General features: G+C 33.4%; 2 protein-coding genes across 2 annotated transcripts; one reads left to right on the top strand and one right to left on the bottom strand.

Moving 5' to 3' along the window:
* Positions 1-349: 349 nt before the first annotated feature.
* On the top strand, positions 350-3,332 carry LOC145331438 (uncharacterized). Its single transcript, XM_080176084.1, has 5 exons — positions 350-424; positions 1,102-1,165; positions 1,458-1,489; positions 1,595-1,853; positions 2,543-3,332. Exons 2-5 carry the CDS (start codon positions 1,105-1,107, stop codon positions 2,650-2,652), a joined length of 462 nt encoding a protein of 153 aa, XP_080032210.1. The 5' UTR covers positions 350-424; positions 1,102-1,104; the 3' UTR covers positions 2,653-3,332.
* A 472-nt stretch (positions 3,333-3,804) lies between these two features.
* Positions 3,805-15,064, bottom strand: LOC145331434 (monoglyceride lipase-like). Its single transcript, XM_080176077.1, has 13 exons — positions 14,955-15,064; positions 13,753-13,850; positions 12,832-12,939; positions 12,436-12,475; positions 12,214-12,275; positions 11,239-11,305; positions 9,204-9,267; positions 8,249-8,322; positions 7,673-7,719; positions 6,385-6,442; positions 4,866-4,977; positions 4,417-4,482; positions 3,805-4,080 (listed from the first exon to the last, which is right to left on the bottom strand). The coding sequence occupies exons 1-13, from the start codon at positions 15,002-15,004 to the stop codon at positions 4,015-4,017; spliced, it is 912 nt and encodes a 303-aa protein (XP_080032203.1). The 5' UTR covers positions 15,005-15,064; the 3' UTR covers positions 3,805-4,014.
* Positions 15,065-16,816: the final 1,752 nt, after the last annotated feature.

Here is a 16,816-nt window from a genome sequence, read left to right as displayed (position 1 = left end):
TAAGTTTCAGAAAGGGAGTAGACATTTAGCTGTTTATTACACTAGTCCCCAATGTTATTAAATAACGTTTCTTATTCGTTGGCTTAACAATTTTGGGGGCTTTTACTAAATTTTGTCCTAACAATTTAACCACTAACTGTAATCTACAGAAGGAGTAATTTTGGGTATCTTCAGTGGGGATGTACATCAGCTTATCTGCCATTGTCTTATCCCCTTAGATTCCTGAGTAAGTTTACATTAATTCAAAGAGCCTGAACTTATTGCTATTTATAATTACTGTTGGACATAATCGTTCTTATTTAGAAAATATATTTCCTACTCCACATTATGATGCAATATTAATTTTATGACTATTTGGTTTTTATAAAAAGTTGGTTGTTCATTGTCGAAATAATAGTTAACAATTGTTTTCATCTAGAGAAAGGTAAATTTTAAAATAATCATTAAGTTTATTTTCCTAAAGTATTTTATAAGTAAGTTGGTCGATAATGATTACACATAAATGCATAAGCTAACCAAATTGTTATAATAGTTTTTATCACATCGTATTATAGACAGTTTCCGCAGACCTTAAAATGAAAAATTATAACCACTTTTGTTATCTCTGTGGGTGTGAAGGTTTGGGGTAACAAAACTGGTATTACTTTTATGATTTTGATATTTGTGGAAAATTGTCAGTAATACAATGCTACACATGATTTTTCTGTATGGCTGAAAAGTGGTGCTATATATTAGTATGTGATAGATAACTTTAGAAAGGATGTTTGGAGACAAATTTGTTTGTTTAAATTTTGTTACAAAATATGATTTGGCAGAATAAAGCATTGAGTAAAAGAATACAGAGGTGGATTAATTAAAATTTAGGTTCGCCGGTGAGGCAAAACTGGTTTTTTTAAATCATCCAAAATCACAGAAAAAAATTACAAAAATGAAATGAAATAATAAAAGGGTTGTTATCATTAACACAAGATTTTATTTAATTTTTGTAGATTTTTTATGTGATTTTAAAGGTTTTTTTTTGCCTCACCAGCGATGCAGCGAGACCATTTTTTTTAAGAATCCACTTTAGATCTGTAAAAATAAACCGATTTTTTTTTTTAGAAGATGCGTTCTGCCGTATTGATTGTTTGTCTGATGGCCATATCTGGGCATGCTATGCCACAAGGAACTCATATAATTATATAGAATTAGGCACTCTAACAAATTGTATTTGTTAGTTAGAGTTAGGTTGTGTTGGTAAGCTCCTACAATAAAGCAAGATGCAAATGATATTTTAAAATCGTGTATTAAAATTTCAATAAAAATTGTAACCATTAACATTAAGTAGTTTTTGCTGCAGCCACTCTAAAGTAAAAATTATTTTTAAAAAAAATTAGGAGCAAACTGTGAAGACTGATATCTTAATGCCTCTATTCTCAACATTAGCTATATAAAAATTATATGAAATAAATTTTCAGATCGTCGATTCAACTTTAACAGTTTCCTCCAGGAAAACTTAAATACTTTTCTTTTAAATTATTTTTTTTAAACTTCAGAAATTCATGTTTAATTTTAATTTTAAATTATCAAAATATTCAAGTATTGTAATACTTAGAATGCTGTTAACAATCTGAATTCCCTGATAAACAATGTGACACCAGCTCCTGGTGTAAGTGTGCCAACCCTACCCCCTTTTAGCCTACCAACCTTACCCTCAGGAGGTTTCAGCCTACCAACCTTGCCTTCAGGAGGATTCAGCATCCCTTCTATACCTGAAGGCTTTAGTCTTCCCGAAGGGTTTACCTTGCCTAGTCTGAGTGGTCTTGTTGTTCCACCCCTGTGTGCGGATGGTGTTAGCTATCCTCAATGCCCAGGTATAAAGATTAAAGCTTTAATACTCCTAAAATCGTAGTAGGACAAAGTATCTCAAAAATCAGCCATGTGACGTAATAAAAATCACTGTGGGCTAGAATTGAATCAAGACAAAAGTAAGTGCCGAGTCCTGGGACCTATGTATGGTGAATAGACATAAAGCAAAGTTGTTCAAAATTGAAAATAAATAATATTTGCTTTTCTTGTCATGAATATGCGGCAACTCCTAGGGGGTAAAAATTGAACTTGAAATTTTTAAATCTAATTTTCTCAAAAAGCCCCCGCTGAAATATTTTGGTTTTACCTGGAATCATCATGGTTTTATGTCTATTTTCACCATACATAGGTCCCAGGGCTCGGCACGTACTTTTGTCTTGATTCAATTCTAGCCCACAGTGAAATGAGGATTATCCATCTCTTTTTTACGAGTTTTCTTTCCACCTTCTCCTCTCATCTCCCTCATTTTGATGACGTTACATGGTTGATTTTTGAGACACTTTGTCCCACTAGGGGATGCATGGGAGGACAAAAGGGGCCTAAAACCAACCCAAGGCATTTATAAAACTTCCCAGAGTCTAACCAGTATTTTCCAAGACATTGAGCTTCAGACAAAAAAAACCTTACTAATTCATATTATAGGATAGATAATGCAAACAACCTCTTGTAGTTTCAGATATATTTTTTACTTAAGGAGCATGTGCCGATGGATCTGACGCTGTATTCAGCTCTGACCTTGTGGCCAACCCTCCCTGTGCTGACAACAGTATTCCCCAGATTTGGAAGTGCATACTCCCCTGCTAACAACCCACCCTTTGCTGACAACAGTATTCCCCAAATTTGGAAGTGCATACACCCTTGTTAACAACCCACTCTGTGCTGACAACAGTATTCCCCAGATTTGGAAGTGCATACTCCCCTGCTAACAACCCACCCTGTCCTGACAACAGTATTCCACAGATTTGGAAGTGCATACTTCCCTGCTAACAAGTTTACATTGGACAGAACATTAAAAATGTAGTTGTGTTTAGTGCCCTAGAAAAATGGAGATAGTTGTCACCGCTTTTGACCTACTTATTCTATTGACCTCATATTATAGGGAAAGAGAAAGGGGAGGGGGAAAGAAACCCCCTAGAAAAGAGACGGGGTATAGGGTATTTCCTGACGTCAATAGAGTAGTTAGGCCAAAAGCAGTGACATCTATCCCAAGTTTCCTAGGGCACTATATACAGCTACAAAATTTGAAAAACATTGACAATTTTTGTAAATATTTTGCTAAAATTTTTGAGAATTCAGTTTATAATTGAATTACTTATGTTTGCACCTCAGCAAAAATATTAACAATGCACAAGATTCTAATTAATATGATTCAGCATTTGAACATATTTTATGCATTTGTAATGTTTTTAATTCTGATACAATTTTAATAAATTAATACTCATTTTATGCCCAGTTTTCATCTTGTAATAAAGATCTGTAACTAATCTGCATTTACATCCTCTTCGGACAGCTAGTACTGGGTATTTGTCTACGCAATTCCATGAAATATCTTGAAACTCAATTGCGGCGAAACACCTATATTTGCGACAACTTTAGTTTCATAGAATCTTCCAATTTTTAACATTTACAAAAGGGCCTGCCTTATTGTTTCAAGATCCATGTTAGATCTATATAGGAAATAAATGTCTATAAATGAGCTAAAGTTTTCCAAACGATAAGTGTTTAAAACTCAAAGTGTTCCTATAATCCATAATAAACTTTCATTGATCAGAATGATAAGATCCATTATTTTACTTTATAAAGCATAAATACATTTATAATATCTAAACATTAATTGGCTGCTCTTGTTAATAGGAAATAAATTCTTACTCTACTCATTCAGTTTATTTCATGCACCAACATTAGTAGATTAGAACCTGTTCTTATCCATACTGAAAAATAATGTAAAGAAAATTGGATTACACATTTATTTACATAATATAAATGTACATGACATAAAATGTAAAAAATATTATTACTTCAAGACTTACAAATAATAGATAAGATATAATATTTTTGTATGATAGATCTTAAAATTAATTTCATTTCAAAGATGGGATTGTAATTAAAAATGAAAATTCAAATGTTTTCTAATGAATATGATAACTAAAAATGTGTTTTATTTGTTTATTGTGTGTGTTGAAGTAACCAGGTCAATATATCAGTCAGCACTTCTTCTCTAATATCAGGATTCTGGAAAAAATATTAATTTATTCGAACTTTATTTCTAGTTTTTAAATAATGAAATATTGATGTAATTTGTCTTGATTAATTAATTGGTTAGATTTTGCTGTAGTAGAAAAATGAATGTTAGGTTATTTTTTGTCTATTGCTAAAAATCTTCCAAATATGTTGTACTTTTCTGGGAAGACTTATAAATGTCTTGGGGTGATTTTAGGTTATATCTTTGATCTCCCCTTTCCTCCAGAAAAGGGAAAAGCAACTTGTAAAGAAAAGTATAAACCATGATTTAATCAAACAATAGTTTCTCTTCCAAATATTTGACAATAATTAAAAGAAAATTTATACCTCTAGGATAAGATGATGCCTAGCTTCCTGATAGATCTTGAGAGTTTTATCTTTTGATTTACTTTCCTATATAATGTAAGGTTTACAAGATGTATTCAATTTTTAATTATTTAGTTGTTTTGTAAGGAACCAACTTATAGATTATTTGGTATATTAGGAACTAGTGGATATGCCCTAAGACTTTTCTAGGACACTTAAGGTTTAGGGGGGGGGGGATGTATTCGACCTGCCCTCCTTCCCAAAATTTTTAAAAAGTATGCGTAAAAACTTCTTTTTTTTGGGGGGGGGGGAGATATTTATCTAGAGCTATTTTTCTTGGAAGGATAGAGAAAACCTCCTCCTAAAGGGAGTGTCATTGTAAACGAAAACAATATTTATTCAGCAATTAGTGAGATCCTTAGCTACAGAAAAAAAAAGCTTACTACTTTATATAATAGTATTGATGTTACCTCATGAAGAGTATGTGATCCAACCACATTACAAAGAGAATCATTTTGTCCATGCAGAATAAGCATTGGAATAGTTATTGTATTCAACTTGGCTCGGTTATCAACCAGACATCTAAACCAAAAAATATCAAAACTTAGTATTTTATAATAGTCACATTAACCCCTAACAGCGTTGTAAAGAAATTCTCCCTATTACATTTTTTTATTGTGAATATTTTTGTTTTGTGTTAGTTTAGGGTTTCCTCTCTTTATTTTCATTTAAAAGAAAAATAATGGGTGGGGGATAATTTTTGTTCCTAATCTTTTTTTATGACCAGTTCATATATGGAGATGCGACATCTAAATTTCAAAATTCTTTGAACGTACAGACAAGATTCTTATAGAAATGCTTCGCATCTAGTTCACTTTATTTATACCCTCTCTAAATTAACACAATATAAGACTTTAGTCTAAATATTGATTGACAGTTTATAGCAATTATCTCGCGCACTTCAGGGCATAAGACACAGATAATATGGTCAGCCCTCAGGCAGTTTTAATGTATTTTTATGCATTTTCAGGCCTATTATTACCAATATAACACTATATATGGGTAATACTAGCCTTTCCATGGTAATCTATATGTGATTGAATATTGTTATATGCTTATATAAAACATTATATCTATTGTTAAAGTAATCATGTAACCATTATGTAAAACTAAGTATACCTACAGCCATAGCTACATTTACGTCACAAGTTTAACATACAAACACCTTATTAAACAGACAAGGACTAGATCCTGGTAATAAGTTGTCTTTATAACCTACACTTCTTAAAATCAGTCAGTTATTCATTAACTCTTGAACTATTAAGTTCTTCTCCTGGCTTTAAAGGTAATGATCATAGTTAATTTAGCATGCATTGTAGTTTAAATTTAGGTTCCTTAGTACTTAGCATGAATTATGCCTAGGTCTTATGTTAGAGGTCTAACACTATGCACAATTAGATGCTTTGGACTTAAGGCAATCTCCTGTCCTACACTACTTATGTTTATTATCTCCTATCCTGTATCTTTCATACTTAACTGATTCACTTGTAATATAAATACACTTCTTATGTATTTGATATACTTATATGATATAGATCGAACATCATAACCAGCCATTTATTCTTAATTTAAAGCAATGTAATACCGTGCGTGGGTATTTGTTGAACAGCCACGGGTTCAACCAAATTCGTATTATACTTGTGGGAATAAAAGGAAAAGCATTTCTTCACTGACAAGCCGACTTTGAGAATGTCTATGTGTATTGCAGTAAAAGTAGGATTTAAGTAGTACTCATAGAAGAGCGATCTCCATATCACAGATTTTGGACAAGCGCCCCATTCGCACAACCATATATACCCTTAAAAGAAAACCCCCTTGGTCCAGCAGTTAAAGATATCTCATGGTTAATCCTAACAACCAGACGGACAGACAGACATCTTTCTACTTTGTATTATCAATTACAATAAGTTAAAACCAAAACAAGCTTACTTGTAAAACTCCAGGCCCATCTTGAGTTTAAAGCCGCCACTCCAACGCAGCTTATCATCTAAAACATGAACAATTATGTCCATTAGCAACGAAGTAAAGACAGCAAAACGTTCTTAAATGCTTTTTCATCTATTCCACAGATTATGACGTCATACGATAGAATAGCCAATGGTAAAATTTATGCTGGCCTCTCATTGTTTATTTTATCGTATGACGTCTTAATCTGTGGAGGGACTTTAATCATCTTTGTTATTAATTTAGGTTGCTTATATCGTCCTCTGATATATTGGTCAATATGTTCCTCCATGTTCAGGGGAGGGAATGGGAAAAAGTCACAAGGGAAGGAGCGGGTATTGTTATATTAGCCAGTTAGGAGAAACATTTCATCAGGATATGCAAGAATCTCTTACAATATTCGCGTAGTCTGTATCCATATCAACCCGCCTTCCCTCCCCCCCACCCCTCTTACTTGTTTCATATTTTGCTTTTATTGTGCATATTTTGTACTAAATTCATGTATCACAGTATTAGGTTGTTATATGGAGTTATAGAGAAACTTCAACTCTTTTTTTGTATTTATGAAATTTAGAGCCCATTAATGAAACCATAAAATTATAATTTGAGGTATCTTTTTCTAACTTTTTTAACCACAACTTTTTATTACAAAAAGTAAAAAAATAATACATTCTTAAAGAAAATATTTGATTGAAAAAAAGGTAATATATTGAAATAGAAATATTAATTTTAAAAACTGAGTAATTGTTATTTATCGCATCGTATTATAAACAACTTTCCGCGAATATAAAAATGTACAATTATAAGATAAAAACAAGTTTCGTTAGCCCTTGCCTTCGGCATCTAAGGGCTAAAAAACATTTTGATATTCGTAGAAATATGGGATGAACTGAAAATAGTTGCCGAATGTGTACGCAGTTTCCTGAGTGTTTCCTCATCCTAGCTCAATATTTACTACTAGCTAAAAAAGCTTCAAACTTAAAAGAAAAATCAAAATTTAAAAAATTCAAATTTATAATGTATAATGTATAAATCGTTTATACATTCAAATTTTGATTTTTTTAAGGGAAGTTTGAAGATTTGTAGCTAGTAGTAAATATTGAGCTAGGATGAGGAAACACCCAGGAAACTGCGTACACATTCGGCAACTATTTTCAGTTCATCAAATATGGATATAATACGATACGATAATGTTTTTTCAGTATGGCTTAGAACCAGTTCTTATCCAGCGGATATTAATAGGTTTCGAAGCCATACTGGAAAAAAGATTTACCTTGAAACTTTGTTTGAATATCTTCATCTGAAGTAACTTGCTCTACTCTAAATGTTAATATATTAATTCATCAATACATGTATCTACATATTATATACATATCTATTTACCGATCTGTTTATCAGGGGCGTCCTAAGGGCGGGTAAAGGGGTGTCCCTCCCCCCTCCAAACTATATATTATTCTAGCGGCTACGACCTTGGCATCAAAAAAATCTTCCTATAGAGATAGGGAAAGCAAAGTCTAGCCCAAAACTATCCCGGACCCATGTAATGTTCTCCTAAAAAGGAGAACTCGATCTGTTCAGTAGAGAAAAAAAATGTTAAGCTATCTATCTATTTAACTTTTTTCTACTATTTATTAGTCTATCTATCTAACTATCAGTTATTACCAGAGCTGGATCTTTAAATCATTTTAGTTGTGAGCCAGATCGGGGTGAGCCAACTTACCACCTGCAATGAGAGCAAAGCATTTTATTAAATGCCGAGCTGTGATTGGCTGAAATTCGGCGCACCCAGATCTGGCTCACCACTATAGTGATTTAAAGATTCAGCTCAGGTCAGCCAAAGATTGTATACCTGATATTACCAATCTGTAATTCAGGAAGAATTGGAGAAAGTAGATGGACAGCAAGTAACTTCATAGGGGTTGTCTACAATTAGGGCAAGGTTAGGTTAAGTAAGAAGCTCGAGAGCCCTACGGGGATTATAAACAATAAACAAGGATAAGTGTGTCTGTCTATTGAGTAGCACAGAGCTGGATCTTTAAATCATTTAAAAGGTGATTTAGATCGGGGTGCGCAGAATGTCAGCCAATCCCAGCGTGGCATTTTTAAAATGCCGCGCTGTGATTGGCTGAAATTTTGCGCACCCCGATCTGGTTCACCACTAAAATGATTTAAAGATCCAGCTCAGGACTAGAAGTTAACAATACCTTAGTTGAAAAAGAGAACAGTAAACTGTTATTTATAAAAATGTGAAGTTGGTTAAATTAGCAAAATTAGTATAGTCAAATAACTGTATATAAATCCTGAAACATTAATTACGTTGTAATGGAGAGACATACAAATGAACATATAATTACTTATAGAGTTTCTGCGCTGTAAATAATTGTCTATTTAAGATAATTGGGAATAGTTACCTTATTTAAAAAATGGGTAGCATTTAATTTCTTTGGATATTAGTCAGAGTGTCGATCTTATTTTAGGGCTATATATTGCTATTACTTTGCACAATTACTAGTGGTTGAGTCCGTAGACTCCACGGACGAAAAATTGGGGTATAGTCCCTTTCGTGACAACGCCTCTTAAGGTATTTTCACAGTCGATTTTCTCCAAATTCTAGCCCCTGCGGGGCAATCACTTAAACTATCATAACCTTAAATTTAACATAAAGCTACTTTAAAAATACGACGAAACGGAAAATAAGAGGCGTTGCCACGAAAGAGACTATACACAAAAATTGTAATACAAAAGGATCTACTATTTTTAACTGGTGGAAAAGTTGTATAACTCTAAAAAAAACTGTAAAATACCTCATGGGGATCTGGGATGATCAACGCCCCCTCCAGAATCATACCCCGGAAAAACTGTTCGTTTCTAAAACAAAATAATCATGTATCTTATTATTGAAAGTCATAAGATTTTTTTTAGTAAAAAGCTCAAGATTTCAATAACCACTGAATGGATTGAGTTCTACTTTTTTTGGGGTAGCTTCTTATACCTCCTGGGAAGATTTTAGGCTATTTGTTTTTTAGATTTATTTAGATGGATTTAGGTTATTTTCCTACTCCTTTAAATACAGAGCGCATTAATGCTAGGGATGCAGCTGTTTGTTTAATCTGTATAGCAGTTTAAGGTACAGAGCTACTGATTGTAAGTGAATGGTCGTCCTTCTGTCTGTGCATCCTTCTTTCTGTCTTTCCTTCTGTAATGGTATTAATTTTGATATTTTCTTCAACTTTTACTTCTTCTAAATTTAAAGTAGAAAATCAAAATGCTGTTAAATTTCAGATAGTTTATAATTTAAAAGGAAAATAATCATAAAAGACATTGATAGGTGAGGGTAAAGGGGTGTTCAGTTTTACCCCCCTTATTTTACCCCACCCCCTTTAAATTTAAAAAATGGATTAGATTACCCCTCTCAAACATATGAAACTCCACATTTTAACCCCCTCAAAATAAAAAGCTTGGACGTCTATGAAAGAATCCTCACAATTATGATGTAATTCTTTAAGCACTATTATGCGTATTTTACAACCTAAAGATAATGTTTCATAATTATATTTATTAAATATTAAAAGGAGACTCAACAAATTATTTCATATTTTCTGAATTTAGAAGTTTCATTTTGATATTTATACTTTGCATTAAATTGTCATTAGAATGAAATATCCCAGTATGTCTTCAAAACCGATTAATTTCTGCTGGATTAGAACCAGTTCTCAGCCGTACTGAAAAATCATGTATAGCATCGTGTTACAGATAATTTTCCACAAATATTAAATAAATATCATAAAATACTACCAGTTCTGTAAGACTGGGCCTTCAAATTCTCGGGGCTAACAAAACTGGTTATAATCTTATATTTTCAAATTTAATATTCGCGGAAACCTGTCTATAATACATTTGGATCAATAAATGTATTGATTCTTATCGACGGTATGGCATAAAAAGGTGTCATGATTGACATATATAACAAGACATTTCTCAACAGACATCATTGTCTATTATTTAAATCTTTCTGTCTTTCCTATCCTATTATATAAAGAAGAAGTAAGGTTTTATTTGCCTCAAGCTTAAGATTTCAGTAACTGCTAAACCGAGTTCTCGAATTGAGGAAAGCTTTACATAGGTCCAAGGATGGTTTTAGGTTTTTTATTTTTAGAATTTAGCATTATAGTGGTGTTAGGCTATTTTTCTGCCCCCTTCATAACCTCTTGAATGCACAGCGTTCTGGATGCTAGGGGCACAGCCGCTAGTTATAATAAAAGTGGTTGATTTAGACATCTTATCAACATCAGTTAGAAATAAATTTTAGAGAATATCAGAGTGTCTTTTAAACAAATGTTTGGGTTTTCCTTATTTATAAATTTTATAATTTTATGACCTTATGTAATATTAAAAGTACAACTTTAAATTTTCAAAATAAGCCAAAATATTAAGGGCGTAACAGCTAGTAATAATTTTTTTTTTGCATATCTTGTTATCTTTATATAAAAGTAAAAGGGTGTTTTAGAGTCTTTCTGTCTGTGTGTACCGAAGGATCTGGCCAATCACTAAACCAATATGGTTCTCCTTTACAATAAATCTTCTCGAAGGTCCATGGAATATTTATAACTACTTTGGCGAAGGGTACCACTACCCTCCCAAGATAAATTGTCCCTGGAAATATAACCCACTTCTTCATTAAAAAAAATTAAATGTAAAATAGTCGGGCGACTCCCTGCCCCTCCCCCCCCATTCATAGGGCACCTTGAGGACTCTAGGGGCGTAGTATTTAGATTTTTGTCTGTCTCTATAAAAACTGCGGGTACCAGAATAATTTAAATTCCAGTGTCCCCTCCCTACCTGATTATTGCAGAAATAGCTATCATGCCTCCCATAGAATGACCATATAAATAGATCGGCAATCCATCTGAAAATAGAAAATTCATCAATTTTTTTTGTAGTTATAGTATCAACAAAGGCATATAAATTTTCTTATAAGAATATCAAATACATAGGGTATACGTGAATATATTGACAGGGGAGAAATTGTCGTCAATATAGCTGGCTAATATAGACCTCAATTTTTGGTCAGTTCGTTCATCCAGTAGGAGGGTAGGAGTTGTTGTTTTTGTAGCCAACTGAGAGCATCACTTTATCACGTATATTTGGTAAAAATTTTTCTTTTTCTACTTAATATAATAAAAACATAATGAAGTATGATTTTTAAGTACAAAATTAGAAGATTTATGATTTAAAATCCTTGAAATCTTGATAAGAAAATATCATAATAAATATCTTTACTTTGTTTTTTTAGTTACTAAGTTTAAAATAAAAATATATCTTTCTCATTTTACGACATAGAACTTTGGGCACTTTTAAAAAATTAATATAGGTTAGTTAAAAACTAACAGTGTCCAATTATATCAACCAATAATCTACACAAATAAGCACTAATAACATCCCTCCTTATTTTTTAGATAAATAAAAAATAGTAGCTGTCTATAGTGCCCTAGCAAAATGGGGATAGATGTCACTGCTTTTGGCCTACCAATTCTATTGACGTCAGGAAATACCCTATACCTTATCTCTTTTCTAGGGGGTTTCTTTCACCCTTCCCTTTTCCCGTCTTCTATGACGTCAATTGAATAGTTATGCGAAAAGCTGTGACATCTATCCCGATTTTCCTAGGGCACTTGGGGCAGGTAAATTTTCTCCCAATATTATTTTTTGTGTTAATAATACTTAAAAGGGACTTTGAATAAAAGACCCTAATTTTCTTACGTTACAGCGATTAATATAATTAGCGGCACGTTACACTTTGCGCTAAAAAGTTACCTTGTTGTTGTTTCTTGACTGTAGCAGCATGTTGCATTATATCATCTACATATATTGATATACTAAAAAAATTTAAATATCAGGATTAATTCCATTACAGGATAAAATTATATTTTATGATAGCGCAGCAACTCTATAACTTTTTTTTCTACATATGTGTACAATTTTTGACATGCCTAGTTTGTAGGCCCGACGTGGGCATAATTAATTTTAAATTTCTACCTGTTTACAATAACTCTTTTCCCTTCACTTTTTCCATGACCTTAAAAAATAAAATTATAATACATATAAGGCAAATTTTTTAAATACATTTTCCCCCTACTCTCTAAAAAACCTTCAATTTATTTTAAAGTAGTGCTTCGAAACCCATTAATATCCGGTAGATTAAAACCGGTTCTGAAACATGCTTAAAAATCATGCATAGCATCGAATTCCAGAAAATTGTTAGGTTAAACAGGGTTACAAAGATGGATTAGGCCTCCATGTAGGGGTTAGTCATAAAGTAAACAACAAACCCTTTAATTTCTAATTTTATTAAAAATAAAGAAGAGGTTGTTAGGTGTTCCATATGTGCTTTTATGGAAAGCACCAAATTATCAATGTAATTCGTTCACTTACCTAAATGATCATGTCCAAAGGCAAGAAATCCATTGGCCGCCAACAGCATTCCAATCTCATCATACCAACCCAAATGTTCTCCAAATCCATGACAAATTATCACTAAACCTATCATAAATGGTTTTTTTTTAGTTAAAAGATTACAGTAAAACACCAAAGGGAGAATGGGTTAAATAACTGTGTTTCCCTATCGCAATGACATTGTGCCGACTCTCAATTGGGTCTTTGAAAATTAACAAATTGTGTCGAGAGTATTAACACAGCCAAGTAGCAGAAAAGAATTTGTTAGCAGACGAAAAAGGTCATTGGAAAAGGTCAGGAGGAAGATATCGAAATATTCATATATACCATAAATCTGTTGGTAAAAAAACTAATAAAACCGTTTATTTAAAAAAGGAATAAAGTATTACTAAAAGGTGAAATAAATCTAAATAAAATAAATTTCAGGTAGACAAAAATATCATCTTTACTACGAAGCGTTAGAATATTAGCTGAAATTACTCAATATTTTTAAATCAATTCAGTTGTTGGTTATAGCTAGTTAAGGAAGAAAAAAATCTGGGTATAGTCCCTTTCGTAACATCGCACCTTATGGGGCGATTCTTCGTATTTTTCACAGTAGCTTTTCTCCCATTTCTAGCCCCTGCGGGGCCAATTTCCTAACCCTGTGGGGCAATCACCTCACCCAATATAACCTAACCTAACCTAACCTAAAATAACCCATACAAAGCCATTTTAAGAAAACGACGAATCGCCCCTTATGGGGCGATGTTACGAAAGGGACTATTCCCAAAAATCTGTCTTTTGTGGGTAAATCTTTAAAAAGGAGAGCACACAGTACCCTTTAGAGCTCTGGTTGTCATACCCCCCCCCTCACCCCAATTCTTTTAAAATGTAAGTATCGAGTGTGGCGCTTTTTACCTTTCAATTGATCTGATTTGGGTGTCCAATATCTGGCATGAAGATTCAGACCTTGGGATGTGCTTGTTATTGTTTTCTCTGTAATATCTCCCCCTTCTCTGAAATGTTCGTCCTTGTCAAAATTAATATTTCTTGAAAGGGTGGACTAATATAAGTCTTAAATTTCTTCAATTTATTTCATTTTTACTATTGATCTAAAGGGTAAGATAATATCCGACAAATAAGTGTCCATCACTAATGACGATTCATAAAATTACCCTATCTTTAGATTAAAATTAGTGGTTGAAACATATGGACACTCAACCTAATGAACCAACCAATTAAAATTAATAAAAGTCCCTAAAGTTGTAAAGCCAACAGATAAAAACCGCTATTATAAAACTTTATGGTTAGCCCAATGTGGTATAACAAAGGCAATGTTTTTTGTATTATTGTTATTCTTCTTTTTGCCCTTGCTGTAAGAGAATCTTCTCTTTAATTAGGTTATGTATACCAGTCTGTATTGGTTGGCTCTTTTTTAATTTAGTCATGTTAGAGATGTCCTATCAATTTCAAACTTTAGATGATGATTCCTGTAACAATTAAGAACGATTATAAAAGCGTAGCAGCTCCAAAACCATTACCAGGAAGTCCGAACATCCATTTAAAACTTTTTGACAACATCCAGACTTTTAAAATTGCAAAGACCTTTAAAATTGCAAAGACATCTGTCACCATTATAAAGAAAATAAAATGGGGAAAATAGGGTCCCAGGACAAATGCAGGAGTCCCAAACGTCGGAGTGGACAAACGCAGGAGTGTTAAAATATTAATTTGATTGAGTATTTCTATACAGATTAGGTTAGGTTCAGATATGAATGTACAAATAAGCCCCTCGCAGGGGTTAGGCATTTAAAAAAACCTAAAAGGTAGTCTAAAATAGGTTAGGTTAAGAGCCAACTTCTGTGTTTGTCCACTCCGACGTTCGGGACTCCTGCGTTTGTCGTGGGACCGAAAATAGGTACTTAAAAACTAAATAGAAAACAAAAAGGGTGATTGTTTTACGCATGCTCTAATATAATCTAATAGCTTTGACTCTAAGGGCACTCTAGTATCATGTACTCTTATTCGGTATACAACATTTTTGTTGATATGAGAGAGTGAGTCAGTCAGTGAGGGAAGAGGAAACATATAGAGAAGCTACGCTTCTTTAACTGTTTTACCTGTTCAAATTCAAGCTTCCCAGGAAATGGGCAGATTTAGACGATTTCATTTTTAAAGTCCTGATAATAAAATAGGTTGTAGGAGGAGTCTAAATATATATCTAAGTTTAATTCTAATGTCCATACTGTAAATCAGTAGAGGGTGTCAACACCCCCCTTTAATATGTCTTACGCCTCTTTTCGCCCAATAATGGTTCCACGAATCCACACCCCCAAGACGAATCTCTGGGCACGCCACTCTTATAAATTGCTTCAAACTGTTGGGAAAGTTTATTGTACAATTTTGCTAAAATTCACCATTTGACAGAAAGAACTATAAAGGCTACTGGCGGTCAAACGGCTGAATGCACAATCACATTATATGCTCAATACATGATTATAACCGGCAAAAGAAGTCCTACAAATAATGTGGGATAGCTATTGCTCAATAATACAGTTATCTTGCAACGTACATAAATGCGCAAAGAAGACTTTTTGAATAATGTTTTCTTTGGCTTTGGAAGTGTGGATATAACATGTATGTTAAGCCGTGTTGGCGCATAAATCCTTCTTAAGTTTGATTTTTTTATATTTTCGATTCCGGTAGCTTTTATCAAAAAACGTTGGTACTTGCTTACATGTGGTAGAATGGAGCACCGAAACCCCCCCCCCCCGCTTAGTTTTGACAAAAATCAAAAATAAGGGGGGGAGGTAGTTTTTAAATGTCTGGAAAAGGCAAGGAGGAAAAGTGCTCAGCAAGGCAAAGACTTAACCCCCCCCCCCCTTAATTTTGAAGAAAATCAAAAATAAGGGGGGGGGGTAGTTTTTTCACTGTACAACACGCCAGAAAGTTGAGTGAGGTAAATCAAGAAAATCCAGTATACCAGAGGGGAAACCTTATTACAGGGATATTCATGTTTTGGGGCATAATTTCCTTATTTACTGGCCAAAGTCAATAAATAAGGAAATTATGCCCCAAAACATGAATATCCCTGTAATAAGGTTTCCCCTCTGGTATACTGGATTTACCTCACTCAACTTTCTGGCGTGTTGTACAGTGAAAAAACTACCCCCCCTTATTTTTGATTTTCTTCAAAATTAAGGGGGGGGGGGGTTAAAAACTACCCCCCCCCTTATTTTTGATTTTTGTCAAAACTAAGCGGGGGGTTAAAAAACTACCCCCCCCTTATTTTTGATTTTTGTCAAAACTAAGCGGGGGGGGGGGAGGTTTCGGTGCTCCGGTCTTCACATGTAAGCAAGCACCAAAACGTTTTAGCAAGTTATTGCTGCTTATACAAATATTTTTATACTTTGTTTATGTTCTTTATACATGGAGACTTTTGATAAAAACAAATTAACTACAACTTTATCTTTTGATTTCAACTAATAGAACAAAACTGAGTAAAATGTTTTTAAAATTTCTTATCATCTCAATAGTATTTAGCAGATAAAACAAAGACGAGTATGTCTTAAACTTGCAGAGCTTCAATTTTTGTAGCGCAGCCTTCACACTAACATGTCTGTTCGTCTTCTCCTACGTATGAAACCTGTGTGACTTTCTTCTGATAAACATCACAGTAGATTATGTCAATCGATATTAATGTTTCATTAACGAATATTTAGGTGAATGCTATGACAGTCAGTATCAGCTGGGCTCCTTCTAGAGCTCTGTATTCGAAGCATTGACATACAAGAGGGGAGGGGGCGGATACAGGGGGGTTTAACCCCCCCCCCCCAAAAAAAAAAACTTTGATACTCGTTATTTTACCTCTTTAAAATTTATAAAATACATTAGATTACCCCTTCAATCCTTTGAAACCACTTATTTTATCTCCCCCCCCCTCAATAGAAAGCTTAGACGTCCTTGATTCAAATTGGTAAGA

Source organism: Acartia tonsa, chromosome 11 (assembly GCF_053477335.1).
Source record: "Acartia tonsa isolate MP-2025a chromosome 11, ASM5347733v1, whole genome shotgun sequence".
NCBI lineage: Eukaryota > Metazoa > Arthropoda > Copepoda > Calanoida > Acartiidae > Acartia > Acartia tonsa.
Note: the sequence above shows the minus strand (reverse complement) of the source record. Positions and strands in the feature narration are given on the sequence as shown.